This window comes from Canis lupus, chromosome X (assembly GCF_011100685.1).
Source record: "Canis lupus familiaris isolate Mischka breed German Shepherd chromosome X, alternate assembly UU_Cfam_GSD_1.0, whole genome shotgun sequence".
Lineage (NCBI taxonomy): Eukaryota > Metazoa > Chordata > Mammalia > Carnivora > Canidae > Canis > Canis lupus.
Window position 1 is genome coordinate 56,270,533 of NC_049260.1, and position 22,027 is coordinate 56,292,559.

The 22,027-nt window shown below is 43.9% G+C and overlaps 1 protein-coding gene and 1 pseudogene across 3 annotated transcripts in view; one reads left to right on the top strand and one right to left on the bottom strand.

The window, feature by feature from the left end:
- Window positions 1-22,027, top strand: part of NHSL2 (NHS like 2) — a 252,935-nt gene that overhangs the window by 106,638 nt on the left and 124,270 nt on the right. For all 3 annotated transcript variants that reach the window (XM_038587698.1, XM_038587699.1, XM_038587702.1), the window contains exon 2: window positions 2,619-2,687. In XM_038587698.1, coding sequence (XP_038443626.1) covers window positions 2,619-2,687 — 69 coding nt within the window. The remainder of the gene's footprint in view (window positions 1-2,618; window positions 2,688-22,027) is intronic.
- On the bottom strand, window positions 9,630-11,002 carry LOC102154462 (annotated as a pseudogene).

A 22,027-nucleotide genomic window follows, 5' to 3' on the forward strand; every position in this document is an offset into this window, starting at 1 on the left:
CACAAAGCCCCAAACACACACTGCCCTTCTCATCTCCATGCCACCTTTACCCTGGGATGCTTTTTGACCTCCTCCATTTGGAAGAAAACACCCAGGCTTCAAGAGCAGTCCAGGTCTCCCCTCTTGGTGAAGCTTGCCCTGTCCTCAGAGGCAAGCAGATGCTTTCCCACCTCTGCATTTTCTCCATACCTCTTCATATACTGTGGGGCTGTCTGTCTCTGCCACTAGATTAGGAGTTCTCTGAGGGCAGCAGTCATGTCTTGTTTGGCTTTGTAACCTTACCCAGCTCACTGTGAATGATTGGGAAAGCAGACCTGGGGATGACTGGTATGACAGGCCAAGGAGGAAGTGGAATGGTTTCCTCCAGGCCTAACCATGGCTCTACCTTAAGCCACTTTTACGGGCTCTCTCCTCATAAACACTGTCTTTGGATGAGGGTTAATGAAAGAGCTAGGGCAGCAAAGGAAAAAGATGAAGAGCCAAGGCCAAGGCCAGGCAGACAGAGCAGCATGGAGTAGGCAGGAGAGACTGAGAGGATGAAAGAAGAGACAGGGAAGCAAAGGTCTGCATTAACAACTTGCATCTATAACGGATTCACATAACCTGGAATGGCATAAGAAATATTTGGGATTCCGCAAATGAAAGCAGCTGCTTTAGGCAGGTCAGCCGAATGTACAGTTAATTAAGAGGCATTAGTGCCTTCGGTGCCAAGCTGTGCATGGAACCATGTCCTGCTGGGATAAAATGCCAGCTGCCCAGGATGCCCATTTAGTAAAGATCAGAAAACAGCATCGGCATGAAAGAACCTGAGAATTCCTCAGAGAGCTCTTCTGAAGGGACCAGGGGGCCACTGGAACCATGTAGTTGCCCCGCACCACGGACCTAGAATTTGCCAAAGAAAAGTGGGCATGAGAAGAAAACCAGTATGTTGCAAGCAGCTAGTATCCCACAGGCCATGCCAGACACATTTTACACACTCATTTTTATCCCTAAAACAGCTCTGAGGTGGGTGTCATTCCCCTATTTTACAGATTAGAAAATTGAAGTCCTAGGAGAGGTAAAAATTTTACCCAAGGGAAGGAACACAGCTTGAAAGTCTTAGATCCAGGATTCCAATGCAGGTTGTCCCTTCCCCAGTTGGCAGCTGTTTGCTCCCCAGTCTTGCTGACTTTGGCCGTGGGGCTGATCTCTTTGGATTGATTTCTTTGAACATAAACAAAATACCATCAGTTTTTCCTGGCTCTGGAATGAGCTTTCAGAATCATGTGCTGTTCTCTAGTTTCCAGCTGGGTGCCTTTGCTGGGGGTTCACTAATATGAAGCAACAGGCCTTATCCTGGGAATCAACACTATGCACCCAAAGATACCAGGGTGCTTTTGTTCCTAGGAGGTGCTTCAGGCCGGGGGGCTTTTGGCCCAATGGGCCAAGTTTTCTGTTTTCTTCCTCCTCTCCCCACAATGATCTGCCTATAGTTGATGATTGACTGCTTTCCCCGGACACATGTAAAATTCCTTATCACAATTGTGGTACCTTTGAGATGTTGGCCACACTGTGTTCTGACTGCCCCTGGAGCCTATCCCTGTCTGCTCAGTTCATGATGAATGTGATCTGTCTGCTGACAGTCTGTGAGTGATGGTGAGCAGAGGACAGGTGGTGTGGACAGTGTTTCCCAGAATTCTGATGTGACATAGCTAGGTCAGCTCGCAGAGGGGCAGATGGAGGTAGAGTGGTTGGAGCAGATCAGGGGCAAAATGGCACCCAGTATGACCCCTACAGAGTTGTGGGGTAGGTTGGTTAGAAAATCCATGGCAATAGTTTTCTGGAGTCAGGGACAGTCTGGAGACCTCTGGGCTTGGCCTTCGGCCTAGAGTTTTGTGTCCCACCTACGAGGTAGGGAATCATTATGCTGTGTGCAGGGTCTATGTCTGAAATCTCATCGATGAATAACAGAATTTTTGGTGACGCACAATGATAAGCAGGGTAACAAGTCTCTGTTCTTGAGTTTGGGCTTTTGCTCTGGTCATGTTACTGAAAAGGATCCCTCTGCACCACCTTCAAAATTTATTTGAAATCCAAGCACTTCTCACCACCTCCACTGCTACCATTGCTACCATCCTAATATAAGCCATCCTCCCGTCTTGCCTGTCACCAGTCTCCTAAAGTGATACTATTAAAGCATAGTTTGAATATGTCAATCTTTTACTCAGCATCCTCCAACTGCTCCCCATCTCACTCATAGTAAAAGCTAAAGTCTTTATGGTAGCCTGGAAGAGCCTCACAATCTGCCCCCCACCCTATGTCCTTGCCATTATCTTCAACAAATTTCTCTGTCACCTCCTCCATTCCAGCCATACTTGTCTCCTGATCATTCTTTAAGCCTTCCAGGCACGTTTGTGCTTTGTACTTGTTTTTCCTTCTGCCTAGAATGTTTTTTCCCAGAGTGTCCATCAGGATCCTGGGAGAGAGTGGTTTTGGGTACTAGGAAAAGGGTGCTGTATGGAGAAGGCCACCTGAAAGGAGCTGTCTTTGGTAGAGGGATGTGGCCAACCCATGATGAACCTGCACAGAGGGAGCTGATGAAAAATCTCAACTTCTTTTTCTTTCTGATCTCCTTGCAGGTGCCTCCCATTGGTTAAACCTAACCCGAAACCAGAGGGCAAGGGAACCTGTTGATGCAGTCCATACAGGTCAGCCTACCAGGGCACAAAGCTGGGTGGAGAAGGGTGGAGAAAATCTGGTGGAGGAAATGGAAGGTATCCAGAACCACTGGATACTTTTGCAGATGGCTCTCTTACTTCCTTGAAATCTCCACCAAAACATTACCTTCTCAATGAGGCCTTCTCTGGCCACCATGTCTAAAATTTCAACCCTCAACACCCAACACCTTATATCCTTCCATGCTATGTTCTTTTTTTTCATGACACTTAATACCACCTAACATCTAATTTATTTTTCTTGCTTACCATCTGCTCCCTCACTAGAATAAGAGCCCCTTGAGGGCAGGGACTTTGTTTTATTCACTGCTAAGTATCAGTGTCTAGAATACCACCTGGCACATAGAAAGTGCTCCATAAATATATGGTGAATCCTGCTGTGAGTCTGCTCTCAGCCAGGCACAGCTGGGTGTAGGTATCCAATTGTTGCTCATGCCTGCTGCTCTCAGTTTCTTCCAAAGAGGCTCAACTGCTGCCATGTTTTTAGGTCACAGGGTAGGGTGGTGTTTGCTACCCCCAGGGCTGACACTTGCATGACAGTTTGTTGACCTGAACCTTATGGAAACCACTGTTGGATTGATTAGCATAGGCTGGGTTTTGTGTGTTTTTTAAATTGTCAACAGCAGTGGGTAGATTCATGGTTGTGGGCACATTGGCCCTTCCGGTTGGTATCTCCATACTTCAAAGGTAGTAGGGGTGAGCCTGTTTCCAAGCCAGGTAAGCTCAGGAGCCACTTCCTTGAGGCTCAAGGGCCAGGAGTCGTGAGCTGGGCAGTCTGGCCACACTGGTAGTGAAGGCAGGACGGGTCGTTTCAGCACATTGCAAAACCGGTTTGGATTCCAAGAGCACTGTAGCTGTGTCCAGGATAATGTTTTCACTATACAGGTAGCATATGAATATATTCTGATTGTGAAAAAAAAAAACAAAGCAATCCAGCTATAGTTAAAAATCCTCTTCCATCCCCAATTCTGTTCTCCAGAGGAAACCACTGTTATCAGTGTAGAGTGCCCTCTTCCAAATCTTTTTCTATGTATACAGAGTGTGATTGTGTGTGAATATCAAAGATAAATGCTAGTAAACCATAGATACTGATTGGTAACTTACTTGTTTTCACTTAGCAATATATCTTGCCATGTTAGGACACATGGATCTAATACATTCTTTATAAATTAAATTGTGAGATAATTGAAGATTCACATGCAGCTTAAGAAATAATACAGAGATTTCCCATATACCCTTCACCCAAGTTTTCCTCAATGATGACCACCTACATAACTGTAGTGCAATATAGCAAGCAGGATGACAACATTGGTACAGTCAAGATACAGATTTCCAGGGTGCCTGGGTGGCTCAGTGGTTAAGTGTCTGCCTTTGGCTTAAGTCGTGATCCCGGGGTCCTGGAATCGAGTCCCACATTGGGCTCCCTGCAGGGAGTCTGCTTCTCCCTCTGCCTATGTCTCTGCCTCTCTCTGTGTGTCTCTCATGAATGAATAAATAAATAAATAAATAAATAAATAAATAAATAAATAAATAAATACATACATACATACATACATAAAAGATTTTTTAAAAAGATACAAAAGATTTCCATCATCACAAGGATCCTTTAAGGTCCCCTTTCAGAGCTACACTCACTTTCCTCCCAGCCCCACCTCCTGCTTAACCTCTGACAGCCACTAATCTGTTCTCCATTTCTAAAATTAGGTCATTTTGATGATGATGTATAAATAGAATCATACAGGATATAACCTTTAGGGATTGTTTGCTTTCTTTAGGCAGCTGAATTATCTGGAGATTCATCCAGGTTGTTATGTGTATCAACATTCTCTACCTTTCTATTGCTGAGTAGTTTTCCATGGCTTGGATATACTATGCATAGTTTATCCGTTTACCCATTGAAGGACATCTGGACTGTTGCTAATTTCTTGGCTACTATAAATAAAGCTTCTATGAATAGTCATAAGACAAGTTTTTTTTTAATTCTTTTTTTATTTTTTTATTTTTTAATCTTTTTTTAAAATTTTTATTTATTTATGATAGTCACAGAGAGAGAGAGAGAGGCAGAGACACAGGCAGAGGGAGAAGCAGGCTCCATGCACCGGGAGCCTGATGTGGGATTCGATCCCGGGTCTCCAGGATTGCGCCCTGGGCCAAAGGCAGGTGCCAAACCGCTGCGCCACCCAGGGATCCCCATAAGACAAGTTTTTATGTGGACAGTTTTCATTTCTCTGGAAGAAATGTCCAAAAATACAAGTGTGGGGTCACATGGTAGTTGCAAGTGTAGTTTTTAAAGTAATTTGCCAAACCATTTTACAAAATGGCCATATCATTTTACATTCCTATCAGCAATGTATGAGGGATCCAGTTTCTTGGCATCTTCACCAGAATTTGGTGTGATCACTATTTTTTTTTAAATCTTAGCCATTCTGATAGGTGTGTGGTGGTATCTTATCGTGGTTTTAACTTGGATGTCCCTGATGGCAAGTGACTGAACATTTCAGGTGCTTACTTGCCATCTATATATCCTTTTCAGTGAATTGACTGTTCATGTCATGTTTTGATTGTTAGGTAGAAGACCTAGCCCTAGCCCTATGTTGGCAAATTGAACTCCAATAAAAAAATAAATAAATAAAAAGAAGACCTAGCCATAGATTCCAATCATTTTCTTTTTCTAAAAATTTAGTTTTCCATCTAACATTTAAATTTCTGATGCATTTTCCAGCTTTATTGAGATATATTTGATATATGATGTTGTATAAGTTTAAGGTATATAATGTGGTGATCTGATACACATATGTATTGCAAAATGATCACCACAATAAGGTTAGTTTGTGAGGCGTTTTTTTAAAGATTTTATTTATTTATTCATGAGAGACACAGGGTGAGAGAGACAGAGACACAGGCAGAGGGAGAAGCAGGCTCCATGCAGGGAGCCCGATGTGGGAATCGATCCCGGGTCTCCAGGATCATGCCCCTGGCTGAAGGTGGCGCTAAACCACTGAGCCACCAGGGCTGCCCTGTGAGGCGTTTTAAGTTGATTTTTTTTAGAGAGCAAGAGAGAGAGTGTGTGTGTGCACAAGCACGTGTGGGTAGTGGGGCTGAGGGAGAAGGAGAGAGAGAATCTTAAGCAGGCTCCATGTCTGGTGCAGAGCCTGACACAGGGCTGGATTGATCTCACAACCCTGAGATCATGACCTGAGCTTGAAATGAAAAGACAGAAGCCTAACCAACTGTGCCACCCAGGCCCCTTAAGTTGATTTTTTTAAAGGTATGGAACAAGTTACATTAGTTTCCCAAGACTACCATGACAAAGTCCCATAAACTCGATAGCTTAAAACAAGACAAATTTATTCGCTCATGATTGTGGAGGCTAGAAGTCTAAAAGCAAAGTGTCAGTAGGGCCATGCTCTCTTTGGAGGCTCTAGGAGAAAATCCTTCCTTGCCTCTTCCAGCTTCTGCCAACAATCCTTGGCTTCCTTATCTCCACATCACTCCAACCTCTGCCTCCATCTTCATGTCAACTTCTCTGTGTCTATTTCTTTTTTTTTTTTTTTTGAGTTTTTTTTTTATTTTTATTTTTTTATTTTTTTTAATTTATTTTTTATTGGTGTTCAATTTACTAACATACAGAATAACCCCCAGTGCCCGTCACCCATTCACTCCCACCCCCCGCCCTCCTCCCCTTCTACCACCCCTAGTTCGTTTCCCAGAGTTAGCAGTCTTTACGTTCTGTCTCCCTTTCTGATATTTCCCACACATTTCTTCTCCCTTCTCTGTGTCTATTTCATAAGAATATTTGTCATTGGATTTAGGGCCCACTAGAATAATCCAAAATAATCTTCTCATCTCAAGATCCTGGACTGGACTTAATGACATCAGCAAAGACTAATTTTCCAAATAAGATAACATTTATAGGTTCCAGGGATAAGGATGTGGAAATATCTTTTGAAGTCTACTATTCAACTCACTACACAGGTCAAGGTTCAATGTTTTGCCTATGTACAGTAGCTCCAGCACTATTTGAAAAGGCCATCTTTCTTCCATTGAGTTACTTTTGCTACTTTGTTGAGAGTGAGTTGGGCATATTTGTGGAGGTATGTTTCTGGGTTCTCTACTCTGCTCCATTGAGCTATGTATCTATCCCCTGACCAGGACCATACAGCCTTTATTATCGTAACTACATAGTAAGTTTTGAAATTGGGTAGAGCGATGCCTCTCATTTTCTCCTTCTTTTGCAAAATTGGTTGGCTGTTCTAGCTCCATTGATTTTCTGTATAAATTTTAGAATGACCTTGTCTGTGTCTAAAATACCCTCCTGAAATTTTGATAGGAATTTCACTAAATCTGTATAGAAGTTTGAGAGAGGATTGCCATCTTTACTATGTCTAGTCTTCTAATCCATGAACAACCTATATTTCTCAACTTATTTAGATCTTCCTTGAACTTTTTTTCACACGCATTTTGTAGTTTTTTTGTAGCGCACAAGCCCTACACGTCTCGTTATATTTGCACTTCAGTATTTTGAGAAATTGTAAATGGTATTGTATTTTTAATTTTGGCATGCATTTGTTCATTGCTAGTGTATAGAAATACAATTTATTTGTCTATGCTTATCTTGTATCTCACAACCTCCCTGAACTTGCTTATTAGTGCTAGGAATTGTTTTGTAGCTCCTTGGGATTTTGTTCATACAACACCATGTCATCTCCAAACAGGGATAGTTTTATTTCTTCCTCTTCAATTTGCATGCCTTTCATTTCCTTTTCTTACCTGATTATACTGGCTAGACCTTCCAGCATGATGTTGAATTAGAATAGTGAAGGCAGACATCTGTTACAGAAAAAAAAAAATCAACTCAGTACATTTGAAAATCAAATTGGCTTTCTCAGGTGATCCATGAATCATGCAGCATCCCACCTAGCAAATAGAGGGGAACTTTGAGGAGTTGCACAAAATGGAAGGTTTTTATAGGAAGGAAGGAGCATAGGACAAGAAGTTACTATCAAAAGAAAGGAAAAGATTGTTTTGGGCAAATTCACTGTACCTTAGGAGGGGAAGGGCAAGGACTCTTATTAAATGGATTACCTCATCTTCCTTTGTGGAATGGAGAACCCAGTGAGAAAATTACCCCATCAGAGCTGATCAGAAAATTCCTGACTGATTGGTTAAGACTACATTTCTTGGGGAGCTTGAAAGTACAGTTAGGTTACATATTAAGTTCTGGTTTGGTGACTTAGCCTAAGTCATTAGGGGCCCGTGGTTTTCTTTTTAGTACATCCTTGCCTTGTTCCTCATCTGAGGAGGAAAGCATTCAGTCTTTCACCATTAAGTTTAGTGTTATCTATAAGTTTTTTTAATAGATGTTCTTTTTCACATTGAGGATATTCCTGTCTTTTCCCATTTCTGAAAGACTCTTTTGTTTTTTTAATCATAATGGGTGCTGGATTTTGTTCAGTGCTTTTTTTCTGCACTGACATAATTATGTAATTGTTCTTTAGTCTGTTAATATGGTGGATTACATTGATTTATTTTGAGATATTGAAACTATCTTGCATCCCTGGAATGGACCCCACTTCTTACATATTACTGAATTCTATTTGCTATTGTCGTGTTGAGAAGTTTTGCTTCTTTATTCATGAGGCATATTGTTCTATAGTTTTCTTTTTGTGTGTGTGACTGTCATCTGGTTTTGGAATCAAGATAATAGTAGTTTCAGGGGTGGGATGCCTGGGTGGCTCAATCAGTTAAGAGTCCAACTCTTGATTTCAGCACAGGTCATGATCTCAGGATCATGGGATCAATCCCTGCGTCAGGCTCCATCCTGAGCATGAACCTGCTTAAGATTCTCTCTCCCTATCCCTCTCCCTCTGCACCTCTCTCCTCCCCCATCACGCTCTCGCTCTCCAAAAAAAAAGATAACAGTAATTTCATAAAATAAGTTGGGAAGCTTTTTCTCCTCTCCTATTCTCTGGAAGAGATTGCCTACGATTGGTATTAACATGTTGTAGAATTCTCCAGTGAAACTGGAAATTCTTTTGGGGGGGTTTAAAATTATGAATTCAATTTTCTTAATAGTTATAGGGTTATTAAAATCATCTATTTCCTATTGAGTGAATGTTGGGAGTTCATGTCTTTCAAGGACTTGTTGGTTTCATCAAAATTCTCAGAATGTATAGAGTTATTCTATTTCCTTACTATCCTTTTGATTTTTGAAGGTTCTGCAGTGATATTCATTTGGTTCCTGATATTAGAAACTTGTGTTTTCTCTCTTTTTTCTTTGTGTTACCAGAGTTTGTAGATTTCACTGATCTTTTCAAAGACCCAGCTCTTTGTTTCATTGATTTTCTCTAATTGTTATTCCTGTTTTCAATTTTATTGATTTCTCCTCTTATTTTAATTTCCTGTCTTCTGTTTGCTTTGGCTCTGTTTGGCTCTTTTGTTCCTAGTTCTTGTCTTTTTTTTAGAACTGAATCAAACATTTTATTCAACTTTTTAGGATGAGGAAAACAAATGATATAAAGTAAGTCATAAGAAATGCTCTCTTGTACTATTTCAACTACTTTCAATGTTTTACAAAACGCTTACACAGCAAATACAAAAAGCTTCAACATACTCATAACTTTTGCTGCAATAAATGCAACTTTAACAAACATACAAATTTCTTCTTTATCAATCTTAAAAGTAGAATTACTGAATTACTAATTTTTACAATGTTATTCATACTTATTTTTTTAAAGATTTTATTCATTTATTCATGAGTGAGTGAGAGAGAGAGAGAGAGAGGCAGGCAGAGATACAGGCAGGGAGAGAAGTAGGCTTCACGCAAGGAGCCCGATGTGGGACTCCATCCCAGATCTCCAGGATCAGGCCCTGGGCTGAAGGCGGCGCTAAACCGCTGAGCCACCGGGGCTGCCCCATACTTATTTTTATTCATAAGTTTTTAATGAGATCATTGCCAATACATACATTATTTTCCTTAACTTTATTTTTTCATTAAGCCAGTATCTGTCATGCAACCATCAAAAACCTCCCAGTAAATTACACAGGTTGGTAGTCCAATTTAGATGGTAGTCCAATTTAGACTCTAGCTTCTTAGAATCAGCCACTTTTCTGACTGCTTTCATGAAGTCTTCCTGTACTACAACATCATGATCAGCATGAATTGCAAACATACCTGCTTCAGTACAAATATTTCTCAGGTCTGCTCCATTAAAGCCATCTGAAAGCTTCACAATTGCTTCATAATCTATTTCACCATGCTTTGCAATGGGACCTGCATGGATTTTCAATATATCTAATCTTGCTTGTTCATTTGGTAGATCAATATGTATTTTTCTATCTAATCTTTCTGGACAAAGCAAAGCAGGATCCAGTGTATCTGGTCTGTTTGTAGCCATGATCATTTTAACTCTATGTATAGTATCAAACCCATCCATTTGATTCAGTAACTCCATTAAAGTTCTCTAAGTCTCTCTATCAACTGAAGTACCCTCAGAAAACCGACGACCACCAATAGCATCTATTTCATCCATAAAAATAATGCATGGTTGGTGATCCCTGGCATAATTAAACATTTCTCTGATCAAACACTTTCACCAATGTACTTGTCTACAATAGAACTAGATACAACCTTTAAGAAATTGCAGTTTAGCTGCCTAGCAACAGCTCGAGCCAAGAGTGTTTTTCCTGTGCCTGGTGGTCCATATAACAAGCAGCCTTTTGGAGGTATTATTCCTACACGCTGGAATAATTCTGGGTTTGTAAGAGGTAATTCTATCACCTCTCTTAATTCCTGAATCTGTTCTGATAATCCTCCAATTTCAGAATAAGAAACATTCCCAGGGGCCTCATGAGACATGTTGTAGACCAATGGATCCACTTCTCTTGGCAAATATCTCATGATAGTGTAGTCATATCCAAAGCAATTCTTGTTCCTGGCTTCAGCTTACTTTTGTCAAGCTGTCGATGACAACCCACAACATATCTTGGTCCATTTGTAGCTTTAACAATGAATTTTTCTGCAGTTAGTTGCTTAAGTACTTCACCACAATCTGCCCAACACTTTGTAGGGCCTTCAGATCGTTTTCAGACTTTTCATACTGCTTAGTAAGTTCTTTTAATTGTTCCCTTAACTCCTTGAGATGGCCGTCGATCTCCTTCTGCTCCAGCAGCTTCTTGAGGTAGTCCTGAAGCGCCTTATCTCTTGGGTCTGCCATCATGAGAAGCTGTCGCTCATTTGTTCCTAGTTCTTAAGGTAGGAAATTAGATTACTGATTTGAGACTTTTCTCTTTTCTAGTATAAGCATTTGGTGCTATAGATTTCCCTTTAATGAACACTGCTTTAGTTGCATTCCACACATTTTGCTGTGATGTATGTTCATTTTCATTCAGGTCAGTATATTTTTAAAATTTCTCTTGAGAATTCATCTCTGACCCGTGAGTTATTTGGAACTGTGCTGTTTAGTTTTCAAGTGTTTAGACATTTTCCTGCAATCTCTCTGTCATTAATTTCTAGTTGTATTCCATCATGGTTACAGAATACATTCTGTTTTATTTTCATTGCTTAATTTGTCGAGGTTTGTTTTATAACACAGGATGTGGTCTAACATAGTCTGTGTTCCATGGGCACTTGAAAGGAATGGGTATTATTCTGTTGTTGGATGGAGTGCTCTATAAATGTCACATTAGATCCTGTTGGGTGAAGGTGTTGCTGAGTTCTTCTATATCCTTGCTGATTTTCTGTCTGGGAGGTCTATCCCAGCTCCCCACTCAGTCTTGTCTGACACCACCCCCATAGGGAGGTTTGGGTTGCCTAGCTACAGCTTAGCAAGGGTATAAGTCCCTGTTTTCAGCCTTTCCCCTACAAATGGGGTTGAAGACGGGGCCACATTTTTTTCTTCCTAGGATACTTGCCTGAAGTAAAGCAGTTAAATTCTCTGCCTTGCTAGTCTACCTCCTTTTCTGGTCCTTTGGTTAGAGGCACAGGCTATTTGGTTTTGGTTTTGGCTTTGTCTCCACCCATTGGTGGCTCCAGATTGCAGGATTTTTGAGCTTCAACTCTGAGATATACAAAGCAAAACAGAAATCCAGGGAACATACCACCATGTCATTCCTAGAGTTCTGAGGTCTCTTGCTGTTGTACCTTCTTCCCTCCACCTTCCAGAGTCTTCTGTGTTGATTTATTTATAATGTTGAGGGCTTTGGGTTGTACTTAGTTTTTAGTTTGTAGTTTTACTTAGTGGGAGGAATAAGGAAATGTTTATCTACTGTCTTCCCAGAAGGAGAAATCCAGACTTAATCTTTTAAAATGTCACATAACTTTGCAGAGTATGACTCTCAGCAGCTTATTTAACTATTTACCTATTTTATGAACTTAGCTTGTTTCTAAGTTGTGATGGCCAATTATTTCCATAAGCATCCATTCAATAAACATTTGTATACATGTGCAAGAGTTTCCTTAGGATAGATGCTAAGAAATGGAGTTGCTGGGTATAGGGGACATGCATTTTACATACTAATAAATGCTTCCAAATTTCTGCCAGTAATTCTGTAATCTGCCCAGTAGAGTATGAGAATAGCAGTTTTGTTCATCTCCATGTCAACACTCGATATAATCAGATGTTTAATTACCAACCTGATGGGTGAAAGATGGTATCTGATGTTTGTTTTCATTTGCTTTTCCTTGAGTACTAGAAGTCAAACATTTTTTCAAATGTCCATTGGCAATTTGTACCTCTCCTTCTGAATTGACTGACCAAATACCTTGCCATATTTCCTTAAGATGATTTGCCTTTTTTATGGATCTACAGAATCAATAGATAGATATAGATATTTTAAATATATATTAACATATATACGTAGAGAGAGATATTAACTTTTGACCTAATACATATGTTGCAAATAATATATTTCTCCCAGTTTATCATTTCTCTTTTACCTTTATTGATGGTTTCTTTTGTCTAGGAAATTTTTTTGATGTAGATTCAGATGTATCAATCATGCTTTTATGCCTTTTGTGTTGTATGCGTTGTTTAAAAAGGATTTCTCTACATCAAAGTCACAAATATATGCATCTACATATTTTTTATTGTAGTTATAGATATGCTTTATTTTTTATAGTTAGTTGTTTGAGCTATCCAAAATTGCATGTGTGCGGGTGTATTTAGTATATGGTTAGAGATCTAGTTTTTTCCAAATGAAAAGCCAGTTGTTCCAATACTTTGTATTGAATAGCTCATCCGTTCAGCTCTGGCTTATAAATGCCACTAATATTACTTATTTAATATCTTTACATGTGTTGGTTTGAGGGCTTTCTATTCTGTTTCACTCATTTATTTGTTTAGTTCTGAGCCAATACTGTACCTTATTAATTATTAGAGATTTGATATTTTGTATAATAAATTCTCCTTCACTGCATTTCCCCAAAAAATTGTTTTAGCTTTTCTTGTGCATATTCTTTACATATAACATTGTTTCTGTGTATTTGTAAAAGCCTGTACTTTAGACTCCAAGAGTAAATATTGATTAGAAACATGGACTCTGGGCACTAGGTCTGCTGTTCAGTGGTATTCCCAAAGTGGGGGCAAATCCTTTTCCTGATTAGAAAGAAACAACAACAAAAAAACTAAATTCTGGCTTGATAACATACTTCGTTGAACTTTAAGGAAGGGAGTAAGGAGTGGTTGAGGTAGACAAGCAGCACACAGTAGCATTAGGAGACAGTGGGGTCGTGATTTTCTATCTGGGAGAGTCCAGGATGACAGCAAGTATACATGGTGGGAGGAGGGAGTACCAGGAATTAGGAGTGGCCCCTTATTCCATGCTGCTGTCTATGGGGTCAAGTTCTGAGGAACTATAGGAACACCCATTCCTAGGAGCGTGCTCACATTCGTGTCCATCCCTATAGGGCATATAGGGGAAGATGAACTGGGTTAGTAGCTGAGCCTGTTGGGCCTGATGTTCTGGACAGACTACAGTATGGGTATGGAGGTGGACCTGACTACTTTTGGGTCCACTGCTGACATTCCATTCCCCAGTTCTGTGGAATTTTTGTCTCGGTGGGGGTGCTGATGCCTAGAAAATTTACTCTCAAACAAAAATGGCCCATTCTACCACAATGGAGCCATGCTGCCTGCCCAGTGGTATGTTATTGAGTGTCACTAGCTGGCAGCAGGCACTCACAGCCAGTTGGAAAGTCTTGATCCTTGGCCTTGGGGTAGAGCTGCCTACTCAGTTGCCCTGGCAAACTGTAGACCTAGAAGGATATTCAGTAGCATAAGGCAGTCTTAGAGTTTAATTGAAGCCCTCCAGACTTTTCCCAAGGAGGATATAGGGGCTGGTTTAGAGGTTCTTGGGGATGTACAGATGCTGTCTGGGCAGGGAGCTCTGCCCTACCCATGTTCCATCTGGCTGACAGGGTGGACACTGCCCCAGGACCTATGTACTCTCCTCCCCACACACAGTCAGGGTCATGGTCTCCAAGGCAGGAGAGGGGCCTAAGCCACCAGCACTACTGTATGGATTTTAGCACCTAACAAGGCCGACAAACCATCATTCTAGTAAAGAAGGCAAAATCAATTGCAGTAAATACCTTGAGAGGTACAAAGTCCTATGTGGATTTTACTTACCTCACCTTTAAAATCCAACCAATACTAAGTCTTTTCCCACTCTTGAATCCCTTTCTCCCCCCCCCCATTTTCATGGCTCAGACTAGACCCTGCTAAGTGATACTACTGGACTACCTCAGATCCATTTCTTGGATCTCTTTTCCCTTTGTGCACCCTCCTAACTCAAAGCTCTGATCATGTCCTCTGCTCTGCCATAAAACATGTTTACAGAGTCCAGCCCAGCAACCCCCCCACCGACTTTCTTCTCAAATGACATTTACACCTTTTCTTTTATTTCCCAAATCGTTGGTGTTTCTTCTAGTGCTTGATTTTGAAAGTCCTCTGAGGTGGCCCAACCTTCTCTTTCTGCGTTTGTGCGTGCTGGGCAGGTGCTAGGAAGACGCTGCAGCTGGATGCTGTGGAAAGCTCACCATGAAATTTGGAGTCAGATAACCGGTTAATCTACTGCCCCCCACCCACCCCCCCAACACACACACCTCTGCTTCTTGGCTTCTTAACGCTGGCCCTCGCTTCACCTTTCTCTCATTCTAACTCTCCCCCTCTGTTAAGGCCGCGTGAGAAAACGACCCCTATCTGAGTTTAGTGACAAAGACTTCTGGAGAGTGGTGGCGAGTGGGGCCTCCAGCGCCGGAAGCTTCCAGGACGCGGGGGTTGGAGCAGAGTTTAGGCACCGGCTGGCGGAGCAGGTGCTGGCGCACAGCTGCCATCGGGAACTGCCGGGGGCTGCTTTTCGTGCGCAGAGCGTCTCCGGGCATCTTGGTGCGTCACCGGGTGCGTGCAGAGGCGGCGGGGCGGCGGGGCTGCGTGGGCGACCAGCGCGGGCAAAGCCCGCGCGATGATTCACGGTCCCCCGGCACCTCCGGAACAAGACGCTCCTTGGAAGCGGCCCCGCTCCCTCCCGCGTTCTTCCCCCGCCGCACCCAACAGCTAAGGCAGCCCCGCGCCCGAGAGAGGGCGCTGCAGTGCAGCCGCGCAGTCGGGCGCTGCTTTCCGGCTCAGAGAAAAGAATCTGGGGGCTCAGGCGGTGGGCTGGGTGGGAAATGTCTCTCTGCAGCCCCAGCGGCGGCTTGGTTTTTGACACCGAAATGAAATATCCCTAAAAATTATCAGTCCCTGTGCAGAGCGATGGAGCCGAGGGGCCCTGTTGGAGAGTGCCTCTTCTGGCTTCCCTCAAGCTTTGGAGCAGTTGTGGAAGCAGGGGACTCCCCCCACCATCCCCAGAGAGGGTCCTTGATAGGATGAGTCTCCAAAGCTAAGTAGCCCAGCCCTTCATCTTCTCCCCTCTGACCTTTCCCAACTGAGGTGAGGGAGATGATAGGGATTTGGCCTAACTGTAATGAAGGGCAGGAGAAAGCGCTCTAGCCATCAGGGAGGGCACCAGGGTTTCCATGCCAGCCCCATCTCAGGGTTGCTGTGTGACCTCAGCCATGCCATTATTCACTGATTCAGACAACATTCACAGTGTTCACAAGGTACTAGCGGTAGGGGAGATGGAAGAGGCCAAAGCTATTGAATAGTTACCCCAAATTTAATGCAGCTATGCCTCACACAGGGCCCCACACATAGGTGATCCATAAATATTTGCTGAAGGAATAAATGATGTAGCTTAATCACTGCACATTAGGGCAGGGACTTGTCACTGATGTATCCCGGGTGCCTGTAACAGTGCCAGACACACACAGTAGGCGCTAAATATATTGTCAAGTGAACGATAGAGGAATGCATCCAGTGTTTTGTGAGTGCAGAAGGCACCTACCCCACAAGAGTACCTGATGTTTGAACCAGATCTTGAGGAAGAGTGGATAATAGCTGGGCACACAGGGCCAGAGGAGAGGGTGATACCGGCAGAGGGAAGAGCCTGTGCCAAAGTACAGAGCCCTCAGTGTCCTCACCTGTTCGCACCTTGATTCCATCCTGTAAGAAAAAAAGAACAAGGTTGACCCTGTAGTTGCTCAGATTCCTCTAGTTCTAAGAATCTCTGATCCTAGAAATGAATACATGTACCCAGGTTAGGACCTGACCAGTGCTGAGCAGCTTTGCATTCCAGGAGATCCAGGTTTTGACTTTGGCTTAGCCCAACTTCAGAATAAAGGCTTGGGGATCTTAGGCACCTCTTTTCCATCCCATCTACTCTATCACTTTGGAAATCTCTCTCAAATTCCATACAATCAATTATACCACAAAAGTCAGCACTAATTTGTATATTGCCATGATTTTCCTTTGTATTAATTGGGTTTTTTTAAATAAAGCCTTTGTTAGTTACAGATTTTTTTAAATAAATTTTTATTTATTTATTTACTCATGATAGACAGAGTGACAGAGACACAGGAGGAGGGAGAAGCAGGCTCCATGCCGGGAGCCCGAGGTGGGACTCAATCCCGGGACTCCAGAATCACACCCTGGGCCAAAGGCAGGCGCCAAACCGCTGAGCCACCCAGGGATCCACTAGTTACAGATTTTTAAACTTGTGGTCAACACGGAAAAGTATCATGGAAGAAAATAAAAATCACCCATACTTTTACTACCTGATGTAGTTCCTTGAAGATTTATTAAAATCCACATACGTGGGACACCTGTGTGGCTCAGTAGGGTTGGGCATCAGACACTTGACTGGGGCTCAAGTCATGATCTTGTGGGTTTTGAGATTGAGCCCCACCTAGGGCTCCACATTGTGGGGAGTCTGCTCCTCCCCCCACCTTGTATACTCTTTGTCTCTCTCTCTTTCTTTCAAAAATAAATACATAAATCTTAAAAAGAAATCTGCATACATGTGAACTTGTAAAACTCACTGTCACAGATGGTTGCCCTATGAGTTTTATATTCCCAACAAAGAATGAGCTGGGAACCATCCTCTCTTACCCTCCGTTAGTTGGGTCTCTGATGGGAAGAGATGTTGGCTAGGACCCCAATACTTTAATTCTTTAGCCAACTGTAGATCATCATGTTGCTAAGTCCTCAAAGAACATGCTGCTCAGAGGACTTTTCATTGGGAGGCAGGGCTCTGGACCTGAACCACTATGTGGTTCCCCCTCTAGGTTTGGGCTAGATTATGTGGGAGCCACCAGGCCTCATTCGAGACCAGAGACAGCACTGAGCAGCTTTCTGGAAAGCCTGGGGAGAGGCTGCTTAGGAACTTACTTCCCTACCTGCCTGAAGGGGCCTCCACAAATAAACCCATAACCCTAGCTTGCTCAGTTTCCCTTAGGCCTCCTATGAAGAGCTCCATCCCCAGCACACTGGCCCCCCCTTTCTGTGACCTAGTTCCTTGCTATTCACTGCGTGATCCATGGGCCAACAACGTAGACAAGATCTTTAGATGATGGTTTGTATGGTAACGTTTAAGAAGCAAAGTGCAAATTCTATTTCAGAAGGTCTGGGATGGAGTCTGAAATTCTTCATTTTCTAACATGCTTCTGAGTAACAGAGATACAGCTTCTTCACAGAACACACTCTGAGTTGCAAAGATCTAGGAGCCTCTTTTGCCCTCCCTTGTTCTCCCCGAAGGCGAAGGGGCTGGAGAGGTCTCGAGGATTTTCTAAAGGTTAAAATGTGTAGACCCATGTACCTATACACACACAGAGTTGAGGGCTGCATCATGGGTGCTTCATAAATGTTTGATGAGTGAATCCATGAAGTTAAGGTGTAAAAAGACCTAAAGCTACGCTTGCACTCCTCCAGCCGCTTGCCCATTTCAGCGTCAATATCATCAGCTTCTTGGTCACCAGATGAGATTGGTTCCTTAGCCATTTTCACCCTGGCTCTGCCTTTCCTTTATCACTGCTTCTATTCTCATTCAGACACTTCTCTGGTATCCCCTGCCTTCCTGCCTCTAGTCCCTCCCCCCTCCCCCCCCCAGTATTACTGATAAGACTCTACAGCTACACACTAGGCCTTGGCGAAATAGTTCTAGAATCTTCCTTATCCACTCTGAACCTGCTTTGGCCACCTTGGTGTCTCAGGTCCCTGGAAACTACATCTGGTTTTCCCAACTGTTGCAGCCCTATTTACAGCCTGATACTTTCACTTAATGCCCCCTTTCATCTGAGCTGCAGCCTCCATGACCTGGCCTGCTGTGCCCCTGTACCCAGAAGCTCTTGCATTCCAGCCAGTTTACAGTGCCCCAGGCATCTGCTTGGTCTGCAGGGAAAGTCAAACATGGCAGCCTCATTCCCCCTTCCCGTATTTCTCTGACTTTATATATCTTGTCCTCATAAGTAAGTTCTAAGCACCTGGAGGGCAGGGAAATGTGTCTTATTCCTCTTTATCCCTTGTGGCCCCAGCATCTTCTTGGCATTTGTTCACTCGTTTCTGAAGGACCAAATGTCCACTCTGTGCCAGGTTCCATATCAGGTATTAGGGCAGCAGAAGTGGAGGCAGACATAGTCTAGTACGTTCCAGCAGATTCCAGGCAACAGGGAAGTCTAATAACATGAGATTGGCAAACCGATTGTGGGCCCAGGCCAGTAGAAATATTTGTGAACGTGGTGGTGAGCAGGCAGGGGCAGCCCATGCCTAGAACAGATAAGGAAAAATTTTGGGTTGACAGCTGCTCAAGGACTACCTTTAGGAGCCTGAGGGAGACATGGGAGAAGGAGACGGAGTATTGTCTGCTCTTTTCAAAATGAGCACACAGAAGAGGAAGTAGCAATTATGGTTCTGGCAAAAACAGTACTTCCAGTTGTTACCTGAAAAAAATAGGATTTTGGGGGGGGAGGAATTCTGAAAGGCAGGTGATGTAATGGGAATGGCACTAAACGTCTTTCTAGAACTCAGATTCTGTGACCCCTTGACCTGGGTCTCAGTGCCAGCCCTCCCTCTTGCGGGCTCTCAGACCTTGGACAGCTGCGTTCACCTATGGCAGCCTCATTTTCTTCCTCTCCGATTTGGCAGGATGTGGAGCAGGGTGGTGTTCAAGGAGCTTGGAGTCTTGAACAGTGAGCTTCCTCTGGGCTGTTGACATTCCTGGCATGCAACAGGAACAGAAGAGTGGATCAGGAAAGCCCAGGCAGCAGAGCAGACTAAAATCGGGGGTGGGGGGTGGAGAATGGAAGGAGAGAGGGCCTGACTTGGGTGCCACATCTGCATGGGGCAAGAATAGCTTTGATCCTCCCCCACCCCGTTCCTGACCCATGATAACTGCAATATGTTAGAGAGACTGCACAGGGGTGCCTGGGTGGCTCAGTGGTTGAACATCTGCCTTCGGCTCAGGTTGTGATCCCAGGGTCCTGGGATTGAGTACCGTATTGGGTTTCCTGCAGGGAGCCTGCTTCTCCCTCTCCCCATGTCTCTGCCTCTCTTTGTGTATCTCATAAATAAATAAATAAATAAAATCTTTAAAAAAAAAAAACTTAAAGAGGCCGCACATTTCCCAAGTCACTCTTTAGCTTGTTACAAGTTTGTAGGCACACTCCAGACTCTTAGGTGGGGAGCCCAGGGTTGTGGCAGAGCCAGTGACTATGGCAGGCGCCTTGGGCAGCTGGGGGAGGGGGGTCAGTGAGTGAAATCTCCTCTACAGGGAAAGGCCTTGGGGGACTCTCCTGAGGTGAAGCCCAAGGGCAGGCAGTCTCTGAAAAGGCCTCAGAAGAGCTGGCCTTGGTACGTGTCTTAAAGGAAACATTTAAAGACCCCAGGTCTCCAAAGAATACAAGTGGCATGGTATCATGCGAGGTGTTGGTTGGAGTCATTTTTGCATTGTAGGGGGACTTCTCTGGTAGTAGGGCTTTGCCCTGGGGGTAGGATCTGCACCCTAATCTGTGGAAGCCCATTTGTAGAAAACAATAAGTGCTACCACTGACAGAGCATCTGCTATGGTCCTAGGTGAAGATCTAAGCACTTGAGGGATACTTTATTAACTCATGCTCAGAGCCACCCTCGTTTCACATAGAAGAAGACAGGCACAGAGAGACTAAGTAGGTTGGCCTATCACACAGCTAAAGAGTAGAGGAGCAGACATCCCTGTCTCCAGAGCAATAAACCCCAGTGCCATTAACAGCATCTGTGACTGCCACTAGTAGAATCACGGCTCTTCATATCACCTTCCACTTGTTGGAGGGATCTCAGAAAATTGTTAATGCTCATCACTACCTCAAAACGAAGGTAGTCATTAGACCCACTGCTAGATCTTGTTATATTGAATGTGTTAATCAAGAAGCACATATGCCTAGATTATAAATTGTGGTTCAGGATCCAGTAATCAGTTTCTTTTGTCATCCTTCACAATGTATTAGATGCATTTAAAAGCATTTTTTTTTTCTGAGAAAGGGTCCATCGGCAGCACTAGGCTGCCAATGGGGGCCACGGCCTGCCCTAGAAGGCTTTTCTGATAGATGGTGGGCTAAATACTTGGGAAGCGGGCGCACAGAGTGCCGCTTAATGCCAGGCATTCCTCCTATATGCTGGTACCACAGCCTCATGACTCTGAGAGTGAGGCGTAATTATTCCACTTGACAAATGAAGAGACCAGGGCTAGAAAGGAGGGAGCCTTGTCTCTACGGGCACCATCAAGTAAGTGGCCCAGCTGAGACATGCATCCAGGTATGTCTGACTAGAGTCCATTAACCCCCGCAGCTCTATTTTCCCTGAAAGATGAGTGCCAGCCCTCAACTACAGTTCCCTCAAATACAGATGACCCCCACCCCTCACTCCAAGACAAAGGACACCTGAATGCACACTAGCAGACACCACTTTTTCAGCCCCAGAGCATCTCCCGACCTTGGGTATGGATTGAGAGCACTTCCGGGGAGAGGGAGAAACATCTGAGAGTAGTACCAGGCTTGATGATTGGCAGCCTGGGGAAGATGGGAAATAATGGCTGACAGCTACCTGCCCAGGTTCAAATCCTAGCTCTGCCCCTTGTACATTCATGAACCAATTGCTCAACTCTTGATGCTTCCGTTTCCCCAACTGTAAAATGAGAATGATAATGGTACCTGCTAAGATGAGAAGGGTCCGAAGGGTGCAGTGAGGTAAGCCAGAAGAAGCCCTACTGTGTCTGACACTCTGTGAACCATTGCCATTATTTTCTCCTGAGAGGGGTGCATGAGGGGAACCCAAGGCTTCTGGAAGAACACTTCAGGAGATGCCAGCCCTTTGACCTTCCCCGTATCTGTTACCTGGCCGCCCTTGCTAGGATTCCCCAGGTGTGATAAGCAGTAGAAGCCCTCATATCTGGGGCTTGCCCCTCTGGCTGCACATTAAAATCACCCACAGAGTTCTCATGATGGCAGTGCCCAGTCCCCACCCCCACCCCCAGACTAACAGGATCTGACTCCAGGGCTGAGGCTCGACTAGCAGCATTTTTTTCCAAAGCTTTCAGGAGATTCTAATGTGGAGACAGCTCAGAACCATGCCCTCAAAAGGAAATGAGGCTGTGTGCTGCTATTTGGGGACAGTGAGGAAGGAAGGAGAGACTTGGAGTCCATGCCCTGCTCTGCACACAGGATGAAAAGGAACAGGAGCTCAGGTGTGGAGAGGAAATGGGTGGCTTTAGGGAGGAAGAGAGGTAGGAGTCTGCAGTTAAGACAGAGCTAAAGCGGAGCCACCAGGGCCAGACCCTGGCTCCAGGCCCTGCCAGGCTGAGGGCCTAGGTGGTTTTCCCACAGAGGAAAATGGGAAATACGGGGGTGAAGGGAAGAGGAGGATGTGGGCACAGCCTCTTTCTGTGCCCTTGAACAGTAGATCATGACG